Source organism: Felis catus, chromosome B1 (assembly GCF_018350175.1).
Source record: "Felis catus isolate Fca126 chromosome B1, F.catus_Fca126_mat1.0, whole genome shotgun sequence".
NCBI classification, from domain to species: Eukaryota; Metazoa; Chordata; class Mammalia; order Carnivora; family Felidae; genus Felis; species Felis catus.
The window spans coordinates 42,530,065-42,554,575 of NC_058371.1; the positions used below are offsets into that span (position 1 = coordinate 42,530,065).

The 24,511-nt window shown below is 37.8% G+C and overlaps 1 protein-coding gene across 2 annotated transcripts in view; it reads right to left on the reverse strand.

Annotated features, from left to right (window-relative positions):
• The window catches only part of IDO2 (indoleamine 2,3-dioxygenase 2), a 73,773-nt gene extending 52,414 nt beyond the window's left edge, over positions 1-21,359 (reverse strand). Inside the window, exon 1 of one of the 2 annotated variants that reach the window (XM_045055526.1) lies at positions 20,863-21,359. In XM_045055526.1, the coding sequence (XP_044911461.1) occupies positions 20,863-20,961 (99 nt within the window). In that variant the 5' untranslated portion in view covers positions 20,962-21,359. The remainder of the gene's footprint in view (positions 1-20,862) is intronic. The other variant, XM_023252573.2, reaches the window with a different exon arrangement.
• Positions 21,360-24,511: the final 3,152 nt, after the last annotated feature.

Sequence of the window (24,511 nt, forward strand, 5' to 3'; positions counted from 1 at the left end):
AAACCTCTTTCACCTTGGCCACAGAAACTTCTTACTCATCACGTCACTGGAAGCAAAGGAAACAAAAGCAAAATAAAAACTTTAATAATAAAAAAGCTCCCAAAAAACAAGAGTCCAGGTCCAAAACAAAGAAACCTGTGAAGAAATGGGCAAAAGACATGAAAAGACACTTCTCCAAAGAAGACATCTAGATGGCAAACCGACACATGAAAAACTGCTCAACATCACTCATCATCAGGGAAATACAAAATTAAAGCCACAATGAGATACCACCTCATACCAGTCAGACTGGCTAAAATTAACAACTCAGGCAACAACAGGTGTTGGCAAGATGTGGAGAAGGAGGAATTCTTCTGCACTGTTGGTAGGAATGCAAACTGGTGCAGTTACTCTGGAAAACAGTACAGAGGTTCCTCAAAAAATTAAAAATAGAACTACCCTATGACCCAGAAATTGTACTACCAGGTATTTATCCAAAGTATAGAAGTGCACTGTTTCAAAGGGGCACGTGCACCCCAATGTTTGTAGAAGCATTATCAACAATAGCCAAAGTATGGAGAGAGCCCAAATGTCAATCAATGGATGAATAGATAAAGAAAAATTGGTGTATATATATATATATATATATATACACATATGTATATATGTATATATATATATTACATATGTATATATGTATATATATATACCATTTTATATATATATATGTTTGTGTGTGTATATATATATATATATACACCATTATACCATATATACCATTATACATATATATATATATACACCATATATACCATTATATATATATATATATACATATAACCATTATATATATATATATATAATGGTATATATACCATTGGTATATATACGGTATATGGTATACATATGGTATACATATATACCATAATGGTATATATACCATTGGTATATATACCAATGGTATATATATATATATATATGTGTGTGCATATATATATATATATATATATATATATATATATATAATGGATTGACTAGGCAATCAAAAAGAATGAAATCTTGCCATTTGCAACTATGTGGATGGAACTAGAGGGTATTATGCTAAGCCAAATTAGTCAGAGAAAGACAAATATTATATGACTTCAGTCATATGAGGAATTTAAGACACAAAACAGATGAACATAAGGGAAGGGAAGCAAAAATAATGTAAAAACAAGGAAGGGGGCAAAACATAAGACACTCTTAAATACAGGGAACAAATTGAGGGTTGCTGGAGGGGTTGTGGGTGGACAGATGGGATAAATGGAAGGAGACTTAAGTAAGAGACACTTGTTGAGATGAGCATTGGGTGTTATACATAGGGGATAAATCACTGGAATCTACTCCTGAAATCATTATTTTACTATATACTAACTAACTTGGATTTAAATAGATAGATAGATAGATAGATAGATACAGTACATAGATAGATTAATAAACAAATAAATACATAAATAAGAAAGTTAAAGGAATATTGTCCCCATTGAAAAAAATTAAGAAGTCACTCATGTATATCAGTCTCCTGTATATATGACATAGAGAATTAGGTCAGGGTCATGGAAGCAGGGTTCAAATTTTAGTGTGTTGAGGAAGTGAGAACATAAGAGACCAAAAGCATAAATTACTGTTGTTAGGAGAGCCAAGGGCATTAGCACGCAGGCATTTTGGGTCTGACAGCTATCTCAATTTTCAAATGAGAATGTTGAGCACTTTAGTCTCATATTGCAAAAGGAAGAGATTGAAGATAAAGGACAGACAGGAGTAATTGCAGGCAAAATGTCACAAAGGAAGGGGAGAAGGGGAGTAGGAGCCCAAGTGGAGCATCTGGTTTTGGAGTGATAGAAGGAGAAACTCTGGAATTTGAGGGAATTTGCTTTTTATGAATTTAATTTCTCACCAAATGGTAGTGAAAAATCAGGTTCTATGACTTGAAAAAAGGGGTTGGTGTTAAATTAATTATGGAGGGGAAAAGGAACAGGAAATTAAACATAAAAATACAAACACAAACAATACAACATGTTATTATGTATTATTTTATGTATATTACCCTATATTAAAATAATTTATAAGACCCAGCCCAGTTTGGAAACTGTAAGTTTGGAGAGGTATAGAACTGTAAGCTGTGTTCTTGTCTGATACATAAAATAAATGTTTCACATTATTTCCACTCTGGGGAAATAAGGAAATACTTTTCTTTTTATATTTCTGTGTTTGGAATGACCTTTTCTGGTCAGAAAATGTCCATCTTTCTGTGGGCTTTCTATTTGTTTTCACTTCCTCACCCCCTTACTCTTTTGGGGTTAAAGATAGTCCTTTTTTTCACTGGTACCATCTATTATTATCATTTCCACCATAACTGTGTAAGCATATAATTCTGGGTTTAATTTAATATGTAACACATATAGTGATTACATAAGATAATACCCATAAGAGCTGTAATTTCTTACTTGACCAAGAGATTTCACATTTAAGTGTTAGAATTTCCACTTCAGTGAAATCTTACCATATCAAAAAATGTTGGAAGGAGGGATTCCCTTTGGTGTTTGGTCCTCTACTTAGGAAATACCTGTTGCAGTTCAAGTTTATCTCACATTATTCATCTTCATATTTTGGAGAGCATGAGGTTTGAATTCATTAATATACATAGAGGTTAACTAAAGTTCTTGATCCAACATGAATTACAAAATTGATGAGGTCCATGGTTCTTCATCATGGAGTTGATGGTATCATGAGTTATTGTTACTCCTACTCAGCTCTTAAATGCCCCCCCCCTTTTTCTCCATCCCTCTCCTCCAAGGATAAAGAAATGATAGATTTTCTGTTGTACATTTAACTCTTACTTTAATTAAGATTAAGTCCAGGTGCTGTACCAGGAATGCTAGGTTTCTATCTATCTTTCAATTTAAAGCACTGGTTTTTAAAAACAGTTCCAAGGGATGAGAACTTGTGTACTTTGATTTTTTGAAGAATCAGTGGTAGGAGCAGTGAAGAAAATTTCATGGAATACATTTCTGAAGTAGCACATTTCTGAAATCATAAGTAAGTTGATTCAGGTTCTCATCCTTCGCTGTACACAAGCAGATAGAAATGCATCTGTTATATAAGCGAGAAAAGCTGTATACTTATTAAACCTTTTACAAATACTCGGCATACAAACTTGCCTTTGAGCTTGCTGGTGTTTTCTCGTTGTTGCTAATGTGTGTTCTCTCTCAAGGTTTCTAATGTGTGCTGTGAATAATTCAAGAAGACCAGTTTCTTTTGGATTCCTTATTTTATTGACCTAATTATATATTACTTAAGTACATTCTAACACTGCAAATATTACTATAAATGGGTCAAAGTAAATTTGGTCTTCTAAAAATATGTCCTGTGCTTTTAAATTCCATAAATATAAAGTACCTTCATTTTCATAAAGACTCAGTATCATTTGTAAACCAGAAGTGTTTTATTTTTTCTTGTGCTAACAATGCTATAAGAAGGACAACTAAAGGAGGTTTTTTTCTGTTTTAAAATATACAGTTATTAGATTTTGAGCTACATTAAAAATAAACTATGGTTTCAAACTGGAATAAATAAAATTAAATAAATAAATAAATAAATAAATAAATAAATAAATCTTGTATGGTATTCCAGTATTCTATTAATAGATATTACTAATTGTTTTTAATTTTTCAGTATTAACAAATCTGAAACAGTCACCCATATACATGTATTTTTGGATGTTTTCTTCTTATTAGGACAAATTTATAAAAGTGGATTGGATTGATTAAAGATTCTGCATGTGGAAAAGTTGAAAACTACTTTTTGATTTTCTCACAGAAACATAACATGAATTCATAATTGTAATTATAGTATGTGATATATAATGGGAGTGCCAGCTTATTTATGATTCTAGGAACACTGAGCATTACTAAACTTTTTTTTGTTATGCTTTTACATAAGAAATGTATTATATTGTTGCATTAAAATTCTATAATTGTTTTAATATTTAATGAACTTATTAAAATAACTTCCCAGGAAATATGCCTCTTTTAAAAATGATGATTAGGGGCGCCTGGGTGGCGCAGTCGGTTAAGCGTCCGACTTCAGCCAGGTCACGATCTCGCGGTCCGTGAGTTCAAGCCCCGCGTCAGGCTCTGGGCTGATGGCTCAGAGCCTGGAGCCTGTTTCCGATTCTGTGTCTCCCTCTCTCTCTGCCCCTCCCCCGTTCATGCTCTGTCTCTCTCTGTCCCCCAAAAAATAAATAAACGTTGAAAAAAAAATTTTAATAAAAAAAAAGAAATGATGATTAAAAATAATATAATCAATGTTTATGTCAAAAGAGCCAAAAAAGAAAAATTTATAAGATAGAAAGTAAAAGTACCCTAATTCTCATCCTCCCATCTAGTAATGACAAACCCTTCAAATTTCTTGTGTGGTTTTCCAGAAATTGTATATCCTATCATAATATTGTATACATTTGCAATTTCATGATTATTAACGAGTTTGAGTATCTTCCCATATGCTTTGATCATTGCATTTTGTGCACGCATGTAAAATAGCCATTCACAAAAGAGTAGTCAAATGAACCAATATTTTCATTTATGTCATTGGGTTTTACATTATGTTTAGAAAGTTCTTCCCATCTAACAATATTTCCTTTAGGCTCTTTCTAGTTATCGTTGATGCTTACATCTTGACTCTCTCTACATTTGTGTATTATGTGTTATGGGTTAGAACATAGTATCTCATTTCCATCTTGAAATAGAGCCGGAAGATGTTGGATGAATTTCTACTTTCCTGAGGTCACACATCGGGTCAGTGGCTGGGTCAAACCTCTTCTGATTCAGAGTTCAGTGTACTTAATACCTCCTCAGTGTAAACACATAGAGAATAGCAGGCAGGGGGTGGGTGCGACTGGGTAGAAATTTGAAAGAAACTTTGCTTGTGTTTCTTTCCCTTTTCCCAATAATTAGATGATCCAGAAGTGGGAAGGCCAAAAATTATTAAATCTTTGGCCTTCCTTCCTTTATGAAGCCCCATTTCCTATTTTATGTTATTCTTTTGCTAGACTTTCACATCTTTCACAGTATAATTTTCAAAAAGTTAAAAATGTACTCATATAAATATAGAATGTATGTCCAAAATATATTTGGTTCATCAATAAAGAAATCAGCAAGATGGTAAAGTTGCTTCAAAAACACTTGTTAAACTAGGTATTTACAGAGTTGTTTTTTTTTTAAAGGACATGAAATCAAATCAGTATGTTTAATAATAACCATAATCCATTTAATGTCCTATAAGGCAGTACAATCATTACTTTAAGGGTATATCTTATACTCACCAGAATTCAATAGAAGCTTCTTTTGTACAAACATCTTCAAATTGATATGTAACTTTACAGACGGGGCCATAATCAGTAGTATGTAGCATATCAAACAAAAGGACATTCCTTGGATGATTACTTAATACTTAGGTGAGACGGTTAGAGCTCCAGGATGGTATTAAATGAATACACAGCCATCCTTTTGCTTTATTATGAATAATTTTTCTTAACACATTTATAATGTGAAATAGAACAGGCTTTTAAAATAAACCATTTTATAGAAATGATAAAATCTTTGTTAGACTAGCACTTTGGTTAACTAAAACTTCTGGTTAAGAAAATAACACAGAAAGTTTAAAAATAAAAGTCTGAGTAGAAATAAACCAGGAAAATATCAACAAAGTTAGGTGACAATATTACTGTAAAAATTAGAATGTAAACTATCAGACAGATTAGAATTTAAAGCAGATGGTCTTAAGTGAAATAAAAGATTTAAGTTTCAGTGGAAAGAAATTCACATGATATTTCAGTAAAGTGAAGTGAAGTGAAAGAAAGACCAGATGGCTTTGAAGAGATAGGTGGGCAGCGTGAGGGGCCTCATAGGCTACATTAAAATATTTGGTTTTGTTCTAAAGAGCAGTGAGAGTTTTAAAGAGAAGAATAATGTGGTTGGATTTTTGTTTCAAAAAGTCATTCTGACTGCTGTGCAGAGTGTTATACAGCTGGGCAAAAGTGGAAATGAGACAAGGTAGAAGGTGTGGGGGGGGGGGGGAGGCAGGGAGAACCCAGAAGGAAACAGGGGGAAATAATGGTGGATTATAGTAGGGTGGATAGCTAGGAGATACGTTTCAGAGATAAAGCTGAATCCACTCATTCTCAAATGAATTATTTGTGAATAGTGAATATTATTGTGAGGCTCAGGTGAGAAAAATGTAGTTAAGATCAATACAGGCCAAGTACCAAGCAAATACTTACTAAATAGTAATTACTACTATTATATTATTATTATATATTATAAAGGGATTATAATAGGAAATAAGAAAAACTCAACTCTTAATGAATATAGGAGAATGGTATAAATGTATTTTGTTAATACATTTGAAAATCTGAATTCAGTCACCATTTGGAAAACTGTAAAAGATAATTTTCTAAATCTAGAAGTGTAGAAACAATGGAAAATGTAATTAAAAACTTACTACATAAAATTTCTTCAGTCATGAGAATTGTAATATATTTTCTGTTCCAGAGCATATTAAAAATGAGACAGCATTGGGGTGCCTGTGTTGTTCAGTTGGTGGAGCGACTGACTTCGGTTGGGGTCATGATCTCACAGTTTGTGAGTTCAAGTCCCGTGTGAGACTCTGTGCTGACAGCTCGGAGCCTGGAGCCTGCTTCAGATTCTGTGTGTCTCCCTCTCTCTCTGCCCCTCCTCCACTCATGCTCTGCCTCTCTCTGTCTCAGAAATAAACATTAAAAAAAATTTTTTTTAAATGAGACAGCATCAAATGCATCTTTTTTTTTCTTAATCTTTTAAATGTTTACTTATTTTTGAGAGAAAGACAGAGCATGAGTGGGGGAGGGACAGAGAGACAGGGAGACACAGAATCTGAAGCAGGCTCCAGGCCCTGAGCTGTCAGCACAGAGCCTGACATGGGGCTCGAACTCACTGACCATGAGATCCTGACCTGAGCTGAAGTCAGATGCTCAACCGACTGAGCCACCCAGGTGCCCTGCATAGAGTGCCTTTTATGAAGATAATATAACCTCAGGAGTAGTCCTTGAAAGAATAACACTACTGTTATTTATGAATACAAAAGGATAATCCTTCAAGAAAATATTATCAAATTGATTCAATAGTATGTTACAAGACCAATCAATTTTGAGCACTGCTGTAAGTATATTTTAACATTAGAAAATTATTATGCAAGGGCCACCTGGGTGTCTCAGTCGGTTAAGCATCCTACTTCAGCTCAGGTCATGATCTCACCATTTGTGAGTTCAAGCCTCACATAAGGCTCTGAGCCTGGAGCCTGCTTCAGATTCTGTGTCTCCCTCTCTCTCCTCCACTCCCCTGCTCACATTGTGTCTCTCTCTCAAAATAAATAAACATTAAAAAAACTTTTTTAATAAAATAAAAGAAAATTATTATGCATGGAATTAGGAAAACCTAGAAAAATAATACAGATGTTTGGAGAGAATATTTTCATAAGCTGCTGGAAGATAAATCAAAGTATAAGTAAATGATGGCTAAAATGTCTTCTAAGGAAATGGTACTTAACAATAACTATTTTCTTTTCTTTTCTTTTTCTTTCTTTTCCCCTCCCCCCCCCTTGAGGAACAGATAAATAGATTTGAGGCTGAAGCTGAGTAGCTATGGATAGCAGCTACCATAGAAAGCAGTTTACCTTCTCTGGCCCCTCTCTCCACCTAGAAAGGGAGCATATTCATTTCCCATAATCAACACTAGCTAAATAATACAGACTATAGCTTTTAATTGGCACTAAGCTAATTAGTCACCTAGAGTCTTCAAATCTTTTGTTTTGGTCTCCTATTGTATTCTAAGCATCTATCTAAGTGCCCTTAAATGTAAAAAGTAGTGACAAAATACTCACTAAATTTAAACAATGAATAAAATACCAGCAAAAAAAAAAAAGAGAGAATAGTAAATCCAGAGAGTCATTAATTTGACACTAGAGAGCACAAATGGTTGGAGGTTAGAAAGAATGATGAGAAAGGGTTCTAACTTAGCTAATGCTGACAAGTTATTTTCAGGAACAAGATAGTGCATTTTTTGGCAAATGGTTTGGTTTGAATTAAACTATCAAGCATGGAATAGACACAAAAGTTTTACATATCAGTTTTATTAATAGTGAGAGGAAATTGAAATTGACCAATATGTCCAATGTTGTTTAAATTTCAGTGTTATATCATGCAAATGGAATCTGATGCAACCATTAAAATTATATTATTAAGCATAACTAATTTTTAAATTTTTTGATATTTATTTAATATGCTTCTATTAATTTAGTAATAAAATAACAACACTTAGAATATATTTTTCATAAAATCATTTATTTTGGCTAATGATGAACCACCATACTTCAATAGTTCCCCAATTCCTAAAGATTAATAATATATAAACAGTAAAAATAAATGTAAAGTAAAATATCAAACATTGGATTGTCAATTTATGGGACTTATTAACCTGAGTATATCATTGAAAGATTTGATCAATAATAAAGCCATAAAATATTAGTAAAAGTAGTTGGAAGATATTCAGGGTAATCATGTTTCAAAATCAAATTAAGACACATAGTTTGCTAAATATTGGCATAATTATTGTATGAAATGGGATTAAATATTCTATTTCAAATTGGTCATGATTTAGAAATTCTGGGCTACCTAAGAAGAAGATGGTGGCGTAGGAGGACGCTAGGCTCACCACGTCCTGCTGATCACTTAGATTCCATCTACACCTGCCTAAATAACCCAGAAAAACACCAGAAGACTAGCAGAACAGATTCTCCGGAGTCAAGCGCAGACAAGGCCTGCAGAAGAGGGTAGGAAGGGCGGAGAGGCTGTGCACACTACACAGACTGGCAGGAGGGAGCCAGGGCAGAGGGGCAGCCCTAAGGCAAAGCAGAGCCTCCGAGTCTGGCTTGCAAAAGTGGAGGGGTTGGGTGGAGTGTGTTTGGACAGCAAGTGGGACTTAACATCTGGGAAGTTATAAGTTAACAGCTCTGCTCAGAGAGCGGGAAGGCTGGAGGACAATAGGAGAAAGAGATGTTGAGTCCTGGATGACAAAGAACAGCTTGGCAGGGAAAAAAGGCACTCACCAGACCCATCTCCCTCGCCCATCCCCCAGCCAAAATCCCAAAGGGAACCAGTTCCTGTCAGAGAACTTACTTGCACCGCACAAACACCCAACGCTGTGCTTCTGTGGATCCATCCCTCAGGTGGTGGCGGCGGGTCTGACTCCCTCCCGGTGATGCAGGGCCCCTCCCAAAGCAGATCACCTAAGGATAAGCAAGCTGAGCCTACCTATCCCGCCCCTGTGAACCTTGCGGATCCACCCCAGATAATACGCCAGATCCCCAGCACCACAACACTGGCAGTAGTGGTGCACTGCTAGTAGCCCAGAGGGGCCACGCCACCCCACAGTGAATCCTGCCCCTAGGAGAGGGGAAGAGAAGGTACATACCAGTCTGACTGTGTCCCCAGTGGTGGGCTGCAGGCAGACATCAGGTCTGACTGTGGCCCCGCCCACCAACTCAGGTTATTCAAGACTGCACAGGGGAAGTGCCCCGCAGTTCCACACTGCTCCAGGGACTATCCAAAATGACAAAATGGAAGAATTCCCCTCAAAAGAATCTCCAGGAAATAATGACAGCTAACGAACTGATCAAAAAGGATTTAAACAATATAACAGAAAGTGAATTTAGAATAATAGTCATAAAATTAATCGCTGGGCTTGAGAACAGAATAGAGGACAGCAGAGAATCTATTGCTACAGAGATCAAGGGACTAAGGAACAGCCAGGAGGAGCTAAAAAAATGCTATAAATGAGCTGCAAAATAAGATGGAAACGACGACGGCTCGGAGTGAAGAGGCAGAGGAGAGAATAGGGGAACTAGAAGATAAAGTTATGGAAAAAGAGGAAGCTGAGATAAAGAGAGATAAAAAAATCCAGGAGTATGGAGGGGAATATTAGAGAACTAGGTGATGCACTAAAGAGAAATAATATATGCATAATTGGTATTCCAGATGACGAAGAGAGAGGGAAAGATGCTGAAGGGGTACTTGAAGAATTCATAGCTGAGAACTTCCCTGAACTGGGGAAGGAAAAAGGTATTGAAATCCAAGAGGCACAGAGAACTCCGTTCAGATGTAACCTGAATCAATCTTCTGCATGACATATCATAGTGAAACTGGCAAAATACAAGGATAAAGTGAAAATTCTGAAAGCAGCTAGGGATAAACGTGCTCTAACATATAAAGGGAGACCAATAAGACTCATGACAGATCTCTCTACTGAAACTTGGCAGGCCAGAAAGGAATGGCAGGAAATCTTCAACGTGATAAACAGAAAAAATATGCAGCTGAGAATCCTTTATCCAGCAAGTCTGTCATTTAGAATAGAAGGAGAGATAAAGGTCTTCCCAAACAAAAACTGAAGGAATTTGTCACCACTAAACCAGCCCTCCAAGAGATCCTAAGGGGGATCCTGTGAGACAAAGTACCAGAGACATCGCTACAAACATGAAACCTACAGACATCACAATGACTCTAAACCCATATCTTTCTATAATAACACTGAACGTAAATGGACTAAATGCACCAACCAAAAGACATAGGGTATCAGAATGGATAAAAAAACAAGACCTATCTATTTGCTGTCTACAAGAGACTCATTTTAGACCTGAGGACACCTTCAGATTGAAAGTGAGGGGATGGAGAACAATCTATCATGCTACTGGAAGTCAAAAGAAAGCTGGAGTAGCCATACTTATATCAGACACACTAGACTTTAAATTAGAGGCTGTAACAAGAGATGAAGAAGGGCATTATATAATAATTACAGGGTCTATCCATCAGGAAGAGCTAACAATTATGAATGTCTATGTGCTGAATACAGGAGCCCCCAAATACATAAAACACTTCCTCACAAACATAAGCAACCTTATTGATAAGAATGTGATAATTTCAGGGGACTTTAACACCCCACTTACAACAATGGATAGATCATCTAGACACACGGTCAATAAAGAAACAAGGGCCCTGAATGAGACATTGGATCAGATGGACTTGACAGATATATTTAGAACTCTGCATCCCAGAGCAACAGAATATACTTTCTTCTCGAGTGCACATGGAACATTCTCCAGGATAGATTACATACTGGGTCACAAAACAGCCCTTCATAAGTATACAAGAATTGAAATCATATCATGCATACTTCCAGACCACAATGCTATGAAGCTTGAAATCAACCACAGGAAAAAGTCTGGAAAACCTCCAAAAACATGAGGTTAAAGAACACCCTTTTAAAGAATGAATGGGCCAACCAGGCAATTAGAGAAGAAATTTAAAAATATATGGAAACAAACGAAAATGAAAATACAACAATCCAAATGCTTTGGGATGCAGCAAAGGCATTCCTGAGAGGAAAATACGTAGCAATCCAGGCCTATCTCAAGAAACAAGAAAAATCCCAAATTCAAAATCTAACAGCACACCTAAAGGAAATAGAAGCAGAACAGCAAAGACAGCCTAAACTCAGCAGAAGAAGAGAAATAATAAAGATCAGAGCAGAAATAAACAATATAGGATCTAAAAAAAAACTGTAAAGCAGATCAATGAAACCAAGAGTTGGTGTTTTGAAAAAATAAACTAAATTGATAAACCTCTAGCCAGGCTTCTCAAAAAGAAAAGGGAGATAACCCAAATAGGTAAAATCATGAATGAAAATGGAATTACTACAACCAATCCCTTAGAAATACAAGCAATTATCAGGGAATACTATGAAAAATTATATGCCAACAAACTGGACAACCTGGAAGAAATGGACAAATTCTTAAACACCCACACTCTTCCAAAACTCAATCAGGAGGAAATAGAAAGCTCGAACAGACCCATAACCAGTGAGGAAATTGAATCAGTTATCAAAAATCTCCCAACAAATAAGAGTCCTGGACCAGATGGCTTCCCAGGGGAGTTCTACTAGACGTTTAAAGCAGAGATAATACCTATCCTTCTCAAGCTATTCCAAGAAATAGAAAGGGAAGGAAAACTTCCAGACTCATTCTATGAATCCAGTATTACTTTGATTCCTAAACTAGACAGAGACTCAGTAAAAAAAGAGAACTACAGGCCAATATCCCTGATGAATATGGATGCAAAAATTCTCAGTAAGATACTAGCAAATCGAATTCAACGGCATATAAAAAGAATTATTCACCATGATCAAGTGGGATTCATTCCTGGGATGCAGGGCTGGTTCAACATTCACAAATCAATCAGTGTGATACATCACATTAACAAAAAAAAAGAGAAGAACCATATGATCCTGTCAATCGATGCAGAAAAGGCCTTTGACAAAATCCAGCACCCTTTCTTAATAAAAACCCTTGAGAAAGTCAGGATAGAAGGAACATACTTAAAGATCATAAAAGCCATTTATGAAAGCCCACAGCTAACATCATCCTCAATGGGGAAAAACTGAGAGCTTTTTACCTGAGATCTGGAACATGACAGGGATGTCCACTCTCACCTCTGTTGTTTAACATAGTGTTGGAAGTTCTAGTATCAGCAATCAGACAACAAAAGGAAATCAAAGGCATCAAAATTGGTAAAGATGAAGTTAAGCTTTCACTTTTTGCAGATGACATGATATTATACATGGAAAATTCAATAGACTCCACCAAAAGTCTGCTAGAACTGATACATGAATTCAGCAAAGCCACAGAATACAAAATCAATGTACAGAAGTCAGTTGCATTCTTATACATTAATAATGAAGCAACAGAAAAACAAATAAAGAAACTGATGCCATTCACAATCACACCTAGAAGCATAAAATACCTAGGGATAAATGTAACCAAAGATGTACAAGATCTGTATGCTGAAAACTATAGAAAGCTTATGAAGGAAATTGAAGAAGACATAAAGAAATGAAAAAACATTCCATTCTCATGGATTGGAAGAACAAATATTGTCAAAATGTCAATACTACCCAAAGCTATCTACACATTCAATGCAATCCCAATCAAAATTGCACCAGCATACTTCTCGAAGCTAGAACAAGCAATCCTAAAATTCATATGGAACCACAAAAGGCCCGGAATAGCCAAAGTAATTTTGAAGAAAAAGATCGAAGCAGGAGGCATCACAATCCCAGACTTTAGCCTCTACTACAAAGCTGTCATCATCAAGACAGCATGGTATTGGCACAAAAACAGACACATAGACCAATGGAATAGAATAGAAACCCCAGAACTAGACCCACAAACGTATGGCCAACTAATCTTTGACAAAGCAGGGAAGAATATCCAATGGAAAAAAGACAGTCTCTTTAACAAATGGTTCTGGGAGAACTGGACAGCAACATGCAGAAGATTGAAACTAGACCACTTTCTCACACCATTCACAAAAATAAACTAGGGGCGCCTGGGTGGCGCAGTCGGTTAAGCGTCCGACTTCAGCCAGGTCACGATCTCGCGGTCTGTGAGTTCGAGCCCCACGTCAGGCTCTGGGCTGATGGCTCAGAGCCTGGAGCCTGTTTCCGATTCTGTGTCTCCCTCTCTCTCTGCCCCTCCCCCGTTCATGCTCTGTCTCTCTCTGTCCCAAAAATAAATAAATAAACGTTGAAAAAAAAAATTAAAAAAAAAAACTCAAAATGGATAAAGGACCTGAATGTGAGACAGGAAACCATCGAAACCCTAGAGGAGAAAGCAGGAAAAGACCTCTCTGACCTCAGCCGTAGCAATTTCTTACTTGACACATCCCCAAAGGCAAGGGAGTTAAAAGCAAAAATGAACTACTGGGACCTCATGAAGATAAAAAGCTTCTGCACAGCAAAGGAAACAATCAACAAAACTAAAAGGCAACCAACGGAATGGGAAAAGATATTTGCAAGTGACATATTGGACAAAGGGCTAGTATCCAAAATCTATAAAGAGCTCACCAACTCCACACCCAAAAAACAAATAACCCAGTGAAGAAATGGGCAGAAAACAAGAATAGACACTTCTACAAAGAAGACATCCGGATGGCCAACAGGCACATGAAAAGATGTTCAATGTCGCTCCTCATCAGGGAAATACAAATCAAAACCACACTCAGATAACACCTCACACCAGTCAGAGTGGCCAAAATGAACAAATCAGGAGACTATAGATGCTGGCGAGGATGTGGAGAAACGGGAACCCTCTTGCACCGTTGGTGGGAATGCAAATTGGTGCAGCCGCTCTGGAAAACAGTGTGGAGCTTCCTCAAAAAATTAAAAATAGATCTACCCTATGACCCAGCAGTAGCACTGCTAGAAATTTACCCAAGGGATACAGGAGTGCTGATGCATACGGGCACTTGTACCCCAATGTTTATAGCAGCACTCTCAACAATTGCCAAATTATGGAAAGAGCCTAAATGTCCATCAACTGATGAATGGATAAAGAAATTGTGGTTTATATACACAATGGAGTACTACGTGGCAATGAGAAAGAATGAAATATGGCCCATTGTAGCAACGTGGATGGAACTGGAGAGTGTGATGCTAAGTGAAATAAGCCATACAGAGAAAGACAGATACCATATGTTTTCACTCTTATGTGGATCCTGAGAAACTTAACAGAAACCCATGGGGGAGCGGAAGGGGGGGGAAAAAAAGAGGTTAGAGTGGGAGAGAGCCAAAGCATAAGAGACTCTTAAAAACTGAGAACAAACTGAGGATTGATGGGGGGTGAAAGGGAAGAGAGGGTGGGTGATGGGTATTGAGGAGGGTACCTTTTTTTTTTTTTAATTTTTTTTTTCAACGTTTATTTATTTTTGGGACAGAGAGAGACAGAGCATGAACGGGGGAGGGGCAGAGAGAGAGGGAGACACAGAATCGGAAACAGGCTCCAGGCTCTGAGCCATCAACCCAGAGCCCGACGCGGGGCTCGAACTCACAGACCGCGAGATCGTGACCTGGCTGAAGTCAGATGCTCAACCGACTGCGCCACCCAGGCGCCCCAAGGAGGGTACCTTTTGGGATGAGCACTGGGTGTTGTATGGAAACCAATTTGACAATAAATTTCATATATGGAAAAAAATAGAAATTCTGGGCTATATGGTCATAACTTATCCTGTTGTCAGTAAGACCATGGCCTAGACTGGTCTAGAATTGAGTTCTAGATTTTAACCAGAGTGTCAAAATTATAAGGGGAAGTCATATCTAACTTGTATGGATTTCTTACTTTGATCCTTGTAGCAAACCCATAAAGTGTTATCCTCACATAGGGAAAATAAGGTTCAAAGAGATTAAATATAACTTGTTAGGTTTAAAACTGATAAGAATTTCAGCTGGAATTCAAACTCAAATCAGTATGACTATTGTCGAATCTGTCTATGCCATTAATTAGAATTTGTCTTATTGACTATGCACTATTTCTTAACTAGAATTGTCTTAAGAGAAGAGACATCACAAGGCACCTGGGTGGCTCAGTCAGTTGAGCATCTGACTCTTGATTGAGCCTGCTTAGTGTGGACCCTGCAAAGGATTCTCTCTCTCTCTCCTGTCCCTCCCCCACTCATGCACGTGCACACACTCTCTCTCTTTCTCTTAAAAAAAAGAAGAAGAAGAAGAATATTAAGAAATATCATGAACCCCAAAGAATAACTTCCTGAGGATACAAAGACTTCATTGGAAAAAATGAAGAAAGAAACTGAAATCTGATTTTATGGAAATATCTTTCAATTGTAAATTATCATCACAACATAAAATTTTTGTTTTTTATTTCTAGTCAGAGAATAAAAACACAAAATTGAGTTTTTGAAAAGTATGTCCTTGCTCCTCCTCCCTATTTCCTACTGCAAAGGCCACAGTTTCAAAACATGATGGTAGCATAACCATTTATTTATTTATTTATTTATTTATTTATTTATTTTAATGTTTTTTTTTATTTGTTTTTGAGACAGACAGAGACAGAGCACGAGCAGGGAAGGGGCAGAGAGAGAGGGAGACACAGAATCTGAAGCAGGCTCCAGGCTCTGAGCTGTCAGCACAGAGCCCAATGTGGGGCTGGAACTCATAGACTGCGAGATCATGACCTGAGCCGAAGTCACACGCTCAACCGACTGAGACACCCAGGCGCCCCTGTAGCATATCCTTTTAAATTCATGTAGAAGAGGCTCCTTTCCCATGTAGCTCTGGTCATATAATTACTGCCCATACAATGTTTTTTCATATTCTAACTTCCCTCTGACATCATACCTACAATTTTACAACAGAGGATTGCCTTTTCTTCAGAATATCAAGGTCATACTGGTGAATATGAGCTAACGTTATGCTGACAAAACTGGTCAGTGATATTTAACTGTCCCTATGACCCATTGGTATTTTGATATCTTGGACTCTGCTTTTCATTGTCTTCACCCTCCCATGCTTGTGTGGTCAGATTTGGGAATCTTAGGGCAATTGTAGTTCTGGTTGCTCAGGCCCCTCCCTCCTTCTGACATTCTATCTTTTCATCTCACTCCCCATGGTGTATTTAATGTATGCCTCCTCCAAAGGGCAAGAAAGAAAAAAGAGACAGAGAGAGAGACAAAGACAGAGAGAGAGAGAGGAAGGGAGATCTCCTTGGAAACTGAATGTGACCCCATTTGGAAAAAAGGGTCTTTTTTGGTTAATGACTGATTGCAAGATGAAATCATCTTATATTAGGGTGATTCCAATAACAAGTGTCCTTATAAGAGAAGACATAGTCAAGAGGAAGAAGACACAGCCACAAAGAAGGCCACCTAAAGATGGACCCAAAGATTGGAGTTATTCTGCCATGAAAATGGAATGGCTGGAGCCCCAGGAAGAAGGGAGAGGACAGTGGGGATCCTCCTGTAGAATGATTGGAGGGAAACTGAGCCTGCCAACACCCTGAATTCAGACTTCTACTCTTTAGCTCTCTGCAAGAATACATTTCTATTGTTTTAAGTCACCAAAACTGTGGTAATTTTGTTACAGCAGACCTGGGAAACAAATAAATGCCCTGAGCCTCAATTTGAATGAAATTAGCAGATTTGTATTTTCCCATGGCCAATCTTTTCATTCTTTCTTAGGATCCGTCAGCTCATCTCATGTTGTGTCATGTTTCTCTACAGCGGAGATGTCCTGCGTGAGAAAACTCTAAGTGGTTTCATTGTTTAAATTCCAGTTTCCAGATGACTGTCTTGGTTATTCCTGCTCCTCCTATTTCCTTATCTCTGTCTGCACATTTCTCCTTTGGCTTTACTCACTTTCTTAGTTCCTTAATTTTGGCATAGAAATCCACACCCCATCCAACCTCCCTATCCCCAAACACGTTTTTCTTTATTGATCTACATTAACTATTATGAAATCTGATCACTTTGTCTCTATCACTACTATATCACCATCACTGCCTCAAATCCTCCTTTTTTTTAAGTTTATTTATTTATTTATTTATAGAGATAGAACAAGAAAGGAAGGGGCAGAGAAAGAGAGACAGAGAGACAGAGAATCCCAAGTAGGCCCCATATTGTCAGTGTGGAGCCCAATGTGAGGCTCAAACTCACAACCCATGAGATCAACAGTTGGATGCTTAACCGACTGAGCCACCCAGGTGCCCATGGAGTCTACTGCTTCTATCAAGGACTTTGGATTTCTACAGGAGAGGATATATCTATCTCTTTTTCCTAAGTAGCCACTTGATTGCTATAAAGAATACAGTTCCCAGTGTCCCCTGGCATCATTCCTTGTCTGCTGCTCCATGGCACACTTAAAATTTCCCTCTTTCTTTGTTTTTGCATTTAAATGACTTCCAAGCTCTACTCAGAGCTTCTTGTAGCCATGACACCTATAGCCAGCCTCTCAAGTGTAGGCCCCTATCTCTAACCTGAACCTGCACTGTCCTCGAAGCATTTTATGATTTTCAAGCACTGAATTATTTAGGTTAGAGATTCGGAATTAACCATTGGGTTGGGGTTCTGGCATCAGTATTTTTTAAAGTTCCCTGAGTCATTTTGGTGTGCAGTTCAGCAACAGCTGTTCGAACCCACCCTGCACTTAACAGTCTTTTGGGAAAAACATTGAAATGCCTGTTGCATTATATTATTTTCCAGATGTGTGAAATCTAAACTCAAGCCTGACATTGGAGATCTTAGTTCTACACCAATCTGATCTCCATCTATTGTGTACATAGACTCCTGTTTTTCTGCCAAACTGATTTCCTTGTATTGTTTATATCTAAGGAAAAATTACTTCCCACCTCTCCCCACCCAAACACACATACACATGCACGGGACCCATGATCTGGCAAAGGATTTTTGTGGCATATTTATGGACACGGGTCTGACAGGTATACATTTTCTACACTGAAACGTTAGACCCTGGAAATGTTTGAGAGTGGATACAAACAGTGGGGTAAAGCACTGAAAACTAACCTAGGCCCCTCCCCTAAAGCCACAATATTTGCTTGCTTATTCATTAGCTTGACTGTTTTCTGGAGAAAGACTTTGAAGTAAATATTTATAGAAGCAATTAAGCTTGCTGAAAGAGCATCTTTGGGCCAGAGGGCATGAAGGAACAGTTCTTGCATCACTTGCCTTTATACTAAAGGAAAGAAAAACTTATTTGAGCCCTTGGCAATGTCAGTGACAGACATTTCCTAATTTGTGATCAGTATCAACACTGCTAGCTGACTGATGCAACCTGCGACAGAACCCCTCCTAATGAAGCAACTACAGGGCAGATTCTGATGAAAACTTCCTTCTCTCGCCTCTTCCCAGAAGCAGAGCTGTTTAAAATTTCACACCAATGAGAGGAAATGAAAATAAAACTGAAATACAGAATCACTTTTCATAAATCTAGCATAGGGCTATTATAAAGTTGGCCCAGTTTGCCAGGGAATTTTTTATAATGAGCTCAGCAATGGAAATTTCTCCTAAGGGATAGCCATTAACCAAATCACAAGACAGACATGATCTGGCTCAGAACCAATCACAAGCCCTTGAAACTTTTATTGTTTCTCATCTAGTGTTCTTATTTATATATAAAAAAGGAAACAAAGAGGGGAGCTCAATCATTATGGCTCTATAAAGTTACATACTTTATATTATTATTTTTCCTCTGCTCAGTGTAAATATTTAACCTCAATAAGAATGTGTTAGCCTATTGGCTTTTCTTTCCTTGTGAACCAGGGACAATGGGAATACTCCCAAATCAAGTTTTACACACAGAGTGAACACTGGAATGAGGGTTCGAAGAACTGCTTCTATTCCTTACGCTGGATTTATTAAAGTGTCTCATGCTCCACAACAATCCAGGGGGAGTGGCATCAGATCTTCACCTACTACATGTGAAAACTGGGGTCAGGCAATGCTTGTGATTTATACAGGGGTACAAGATTTAGTAAGTGCAAGTCAGAGTGACTGACACGTTCTGGTTTGCCCAGAACTTTCTTGCTTTAGCCCTGAAAGCCTCACGTCTTGACAACCCTTTCAGTCCCTGGCAAATACAGATCCACAGTCACCCTAGTTGCAGTCAGAGATTGCAATCTGTACACTGGGCTACAACCCTCTTCTCCATAACATCCTGAAGTCATTACTTCTAATGCTCAAGTTACTTGCAGATCTGTGACTTGTTCTCTCAACTAACAGCTCTACAGAGAGCTTTTGGGAAGAGTGAATAGATGATATCTTCATCTATATTCTTCTAATAACAATCAAAAATAAATAAGCATTAGAATAGGTATTCAATAAAAGTTGATTGAGTTCCAGAGTATTCTTTAATTTGGTTAAAGACGAATTAGGCCTACAGGGAAGGTGTAGAATTGGATCTATTAAGTCATCACAAAAGCCGCAGTATTGGACCCCTAGATTCTCACCCGAGTAGTTTGGGCCCTTATCAATGATGTAGTAGAAAAAAGATGTTAGCAGTGCTGAGTATTAGTTCAGCTTTTGACACTAAAATGACTTTGGCAAGCCACTTCCTGTGCACTTCAGCCAGCTGAAATGTAAAAGCAGGAAGGTGGGACCAGGTGACTTCTAAGAAGTCTTACAGTCTTAGCGTAATAGGCTTTGAGCCACAAAGAGTAAACAATGTTAAGGGTTCACTGATGGGGCCCCTGGGTGGTTCAGTTGGCTAAGTGTCTGACTCCAGCTCAGGTCATGATTTCACAGTTTGTGGGTTCAAGCTCCGTATCTGTGCTGACAGCTCGGAGCCTGGAGCCTGCTTCAGATTCTGTGTCTCCCTCTTTCTCTCTCTATCCCTCCCCCACTCACATTCTATCTCTCTTGCTTTCTCAAAAATAAACATTAAAAAAAATGAGTTAACTGATGAAACAAAATTGGATTATAAGCTGTGCCTTCAGTAGAATTCAAAAATAGGTATTGTTAGTTCTCACGGGTTTCTTCCTCTTCTCAGCAATGTCTGTGAATATCTAACTCTTCCTACCAACACCGAAAGTACCCATGGTCTTTTGTGTTCTTTCTGCACTCCTACTAGCAAGTGAAGATAAACTGATTTGCTCCCTTACTTGATCTCTAAGTTCTGTCTTTTCCTTGGTAACCCAGATTTGCTAATAAGTTTACTGGACTGATTGACAATCTTTTAAAAATAACCGGCATTAAAACATTCCATTTGAACTATCCTGTGCTGTATGTAGCTGTCACTTTTCTCTTTTCATAATTCCATGTTGATTTATTTGTAACATCTTTCTCAGGTATTTATATTGCATCTCCCCTAATGACCACATAAATTAAGCAGATAAAAGAGAGAAAAAATCAGCATCATGAGAAACCTATTCTGTCCTGGTCCAAGGTTCTATACTTACCAAAGGATTTGGCAGAAGAAAGCCATACTCTTCAGAAATATGAAATCTTCCTAAAGATAATAATGGTATTGTCTTCAAATTCTGACTTTGAGGTTCCATAATTTTGTCTGAAGTATTTGCACTAAAGCCAGTCCTGAGTGACAACGATTCCAAATATACCAAAGACCCAGGTTGAGGGAGCTTCAGGATGGCATCTTCTTGCTGCAATTCTGCAGTGTCTCAGCAACAGAGGAGAACCTTGGTCTGAGGTTGAATTCCAGAATGCCATAAACTTTCTCTGACACAAGGTTGAGTAAACAATTAGAGACTGCTGACTAAAACAAACAGGCAAACAGAATCACAAAAGAAAAAAAAATATCTCCTTTCTTTTTACACACATGTAGTAAGAGAAAATTGGTTTTAAAGATTGGTTTTAAGTCCAAAGACAATTTGTTCTCCTTTGGAAAAGGGGAAATGAGCTAGTACTTTGGTTATGGCTGATTCCAAATATCCTGACAGTAATCTTGTCCAAAATGAATTTTAACAACAGGGTCTTTATCCCAAAGGAGTGAATGATTAAAACTGGAAGTGAGTCACCTTTAGACAGATATTTCAGTGGTTGGTATTTCAGATATTTCAGTGGTGACTGGAGATCAGAGGAAGACTCTAAATACATATCAGAACCTCAGAGGGGGTCTGAACAACATATTCTAAACAACTGCTTTGATTTACTTTAAGAAATAACATTTAATCATTTTTTGAAATCTTTAGCCACAATAAGGAGGACATATATATTTTTAACAAATGAAGTAGTGGATATTAATAAACTTAGGAGTCTGAACAGAGTATTTGATTGAACCCTCTACCTTTATCAACCATCTTTTGAGAAACTTCTACTAAAATGGGTGACTTTACCTATGAAGGAACTACTACTTTTACTGATTTTACAGAGTAGTAAACTGAGGAACACCATATAGATAACCCTGTCTATTGTCACTCCACTAATTATTGGCAGAGTGAGGACTAGAGCTGAGGTATCTTAAAAAATTTTTTAACGTTTTTTATTTATTTTTGAGACAGAGAGAGACAGAGCATGAACGGGGGAGGGGCAGAGAGAGGGAGACACAGAATCGGAAGCAGGCTCCAGGCTCTGAACCATCAGCCCAGAGCCCGACGCGGGGCTCAAACTCACGGACCGCGAGATCGTGACTTGAGCTGAAGTCGGATGTTTAACCGACTGAGCCACCCAGGCACCCCTAGAGCTGAGGTATCTTGATTTCCAAGCCATTGCTGTGTTCCCTAGATCAGGCTGCCAGGCTGTCAAAAGTGCTCTTACAGTTTGTTTGTTTTTTGAGAAAGAGAGAGAGAGAGGGAGAGAAGGAGAGAGAGAGAGAGAGACAGCATGTGCACACACATGTGCTCTCTAACAGGGGAGGGACAGAGAGAGAGAAGAAGAGAACCTTTTTTTAAAAAGGTGTTTATTTATTTATTGTGAGAGACAGAGAGAAAGAGAGAGAGAAGAGAAGTGCAGAAAGAGAGGGAGAGAGAATCCCAAGCATGCCCCGCACTCAGGATGGAGCCTGACTGAGGGCTCAATCTCACGATCATGAGATCATGACCTGAACTGAAATCAAGAGTTGGACGCTTAACCAAGTGAACCACCAGGTGCTCCTATAGTTTGAATTTTCTTTACTATGGAGCCAGGTTATAAGTTCCAGTCCATAGATCTGCAGTATGGAAATTCTGAAGACTCTACCTTTTGCCAAATGGACCCTAAACTTAGGTCAAAAGTTGTAGACAAATTTATTTGGAACTAATTTATCTGAACACATCTTCTTCTTCCCTTTCTCTATGATAAATAGAAAAGCTAAGAGCAGGAAGTTCTCTGATCATTCATTGAACAGTTCCTACGGAAGGTTCAACTTTAAAAGTTGTCTTTCAAAAGTAGCCTAATTAGTCTATGTATCTGTTTTTGTTCCAATACCATACTGTCTTGATGATTACAGCTTTGAAGTACAGGCTAAAGTCTGGGATTATGATGCCTCCAGATTTGGTTTTCTTTTTCAACATTACTTTGCCTATTCAGGGTCTTTTGTGGTTCTATACAAATTTTAGGGTTGTTTGTTCTAGCTCTGAGAAGAATGCTGGAGGCAGTTTTGATTGGGATTGCACTGAATGTGTAGATTGCTTTGGGTAGTATCAACATTTTATCCATATTTATTCTTCCAATCCATGAGCATGGAAAGTTTTTCCATTTCTTTGTGTCTTTTTCAATTTCTTTCATAAGTTTTCTATAGTTTTAAGCATACAGGTCTTTTACATCTTTGGTTAGGTTTAATTCTAGGTATTTTATGGGTTTTGGTGCAATTGTAAATGGGATCAAATAGAGAACCCAGAAATGGACCCACAAATGTACGGCCAGCTAATCTTTGACAAAACAGGAAAGAGTATCCAGTGGAATTAAGGCAGTATCTTTAGCAAATGGTGCTGTGAGAACTGTACAGCAACATGCAGAATAATGAAACTGGACCACTTTCTTACACAATATACAAAAGTAAACTCAAAATGGGTGAAAGACCTAAATGTGAAACAGGAAACCATCAAAACCCTAGGAGAAAGCAGACAACACCCTCTTTCATCTCAACCGCAGCAACTTCTTACTCAACATACCTCCAAAGGCAAGGGAAACAAAAGCAAAAATGAAGTATTGGGACCTCATCAAGATAAAAAGCTTCTGCACAGTGAAGAAAACAACAAGCAAAACTAAAAGGCAGCTGACGGAATGGGAGAAGATATTTGCAAATGACGTCTCAGAAAAAGGGTTAGTATCCAAAATCTATAAAGAACTTACCAAACTCAACACCTGAAAAACAAATAATCTGGTGAATAAATGGGCATAAGACATGAATAGACACTTCCTAAGAAGACATCCAAATGGCCAACAGACACATGAAAAGATGCTCAACATCACTCATCATCAGGGAAATACAAATCAAAACCAAACTGAGATGCTACCTCACACCAGTCAGAGTGGCTAAAATTAACAACTCAGGAAACAACACATGTTGGCGAGGAATCCTCTTACACTGTTGGGGGGGCATGAAAACTGGTACAGCTACTCTGGAAAACAGTGTGGAGGTTCCTCAAAAAATTAAAAACAGAATTACCCTATGACCCAGCAATAGCCCTACTAAGAATTTACCCAACGGATACAGGAGTGTTGATTCATAGGGGCACATGCATCCCAATGTTTATAGCAGCTCTATCAACAATAGCCAAATTATGGAAAGAGCCCAAATGTTCATCAACTGATGAATGGATAAAGAAGATATGGTTTATATATACAATGGAATATTACTTGGCAATGAGAAAGAATGAAATCTTGCTATTTGCAACAATGTGGATGGAACTGGAGGATATTATGCTAAGTGAAATAAGTCAGTCAGAGAAAGATATCATATGTTTTCACTTATATGTGGAACTTGAGAAACTTAACAGAAGACCATGGGAAAAGGGAAGGGGAATAAAATAGTTTCAAACAGAGAGGGAGGCAAACCATAAGAGATTCTTAAATACAGAGAACAAACAGAGGGTTGAAGGGGGTGGGGGAGGGGAAAATGGGTGATGGGTGATGAGGAGGGCACTTGTTGGGATGAGCACTGGGTCTTGT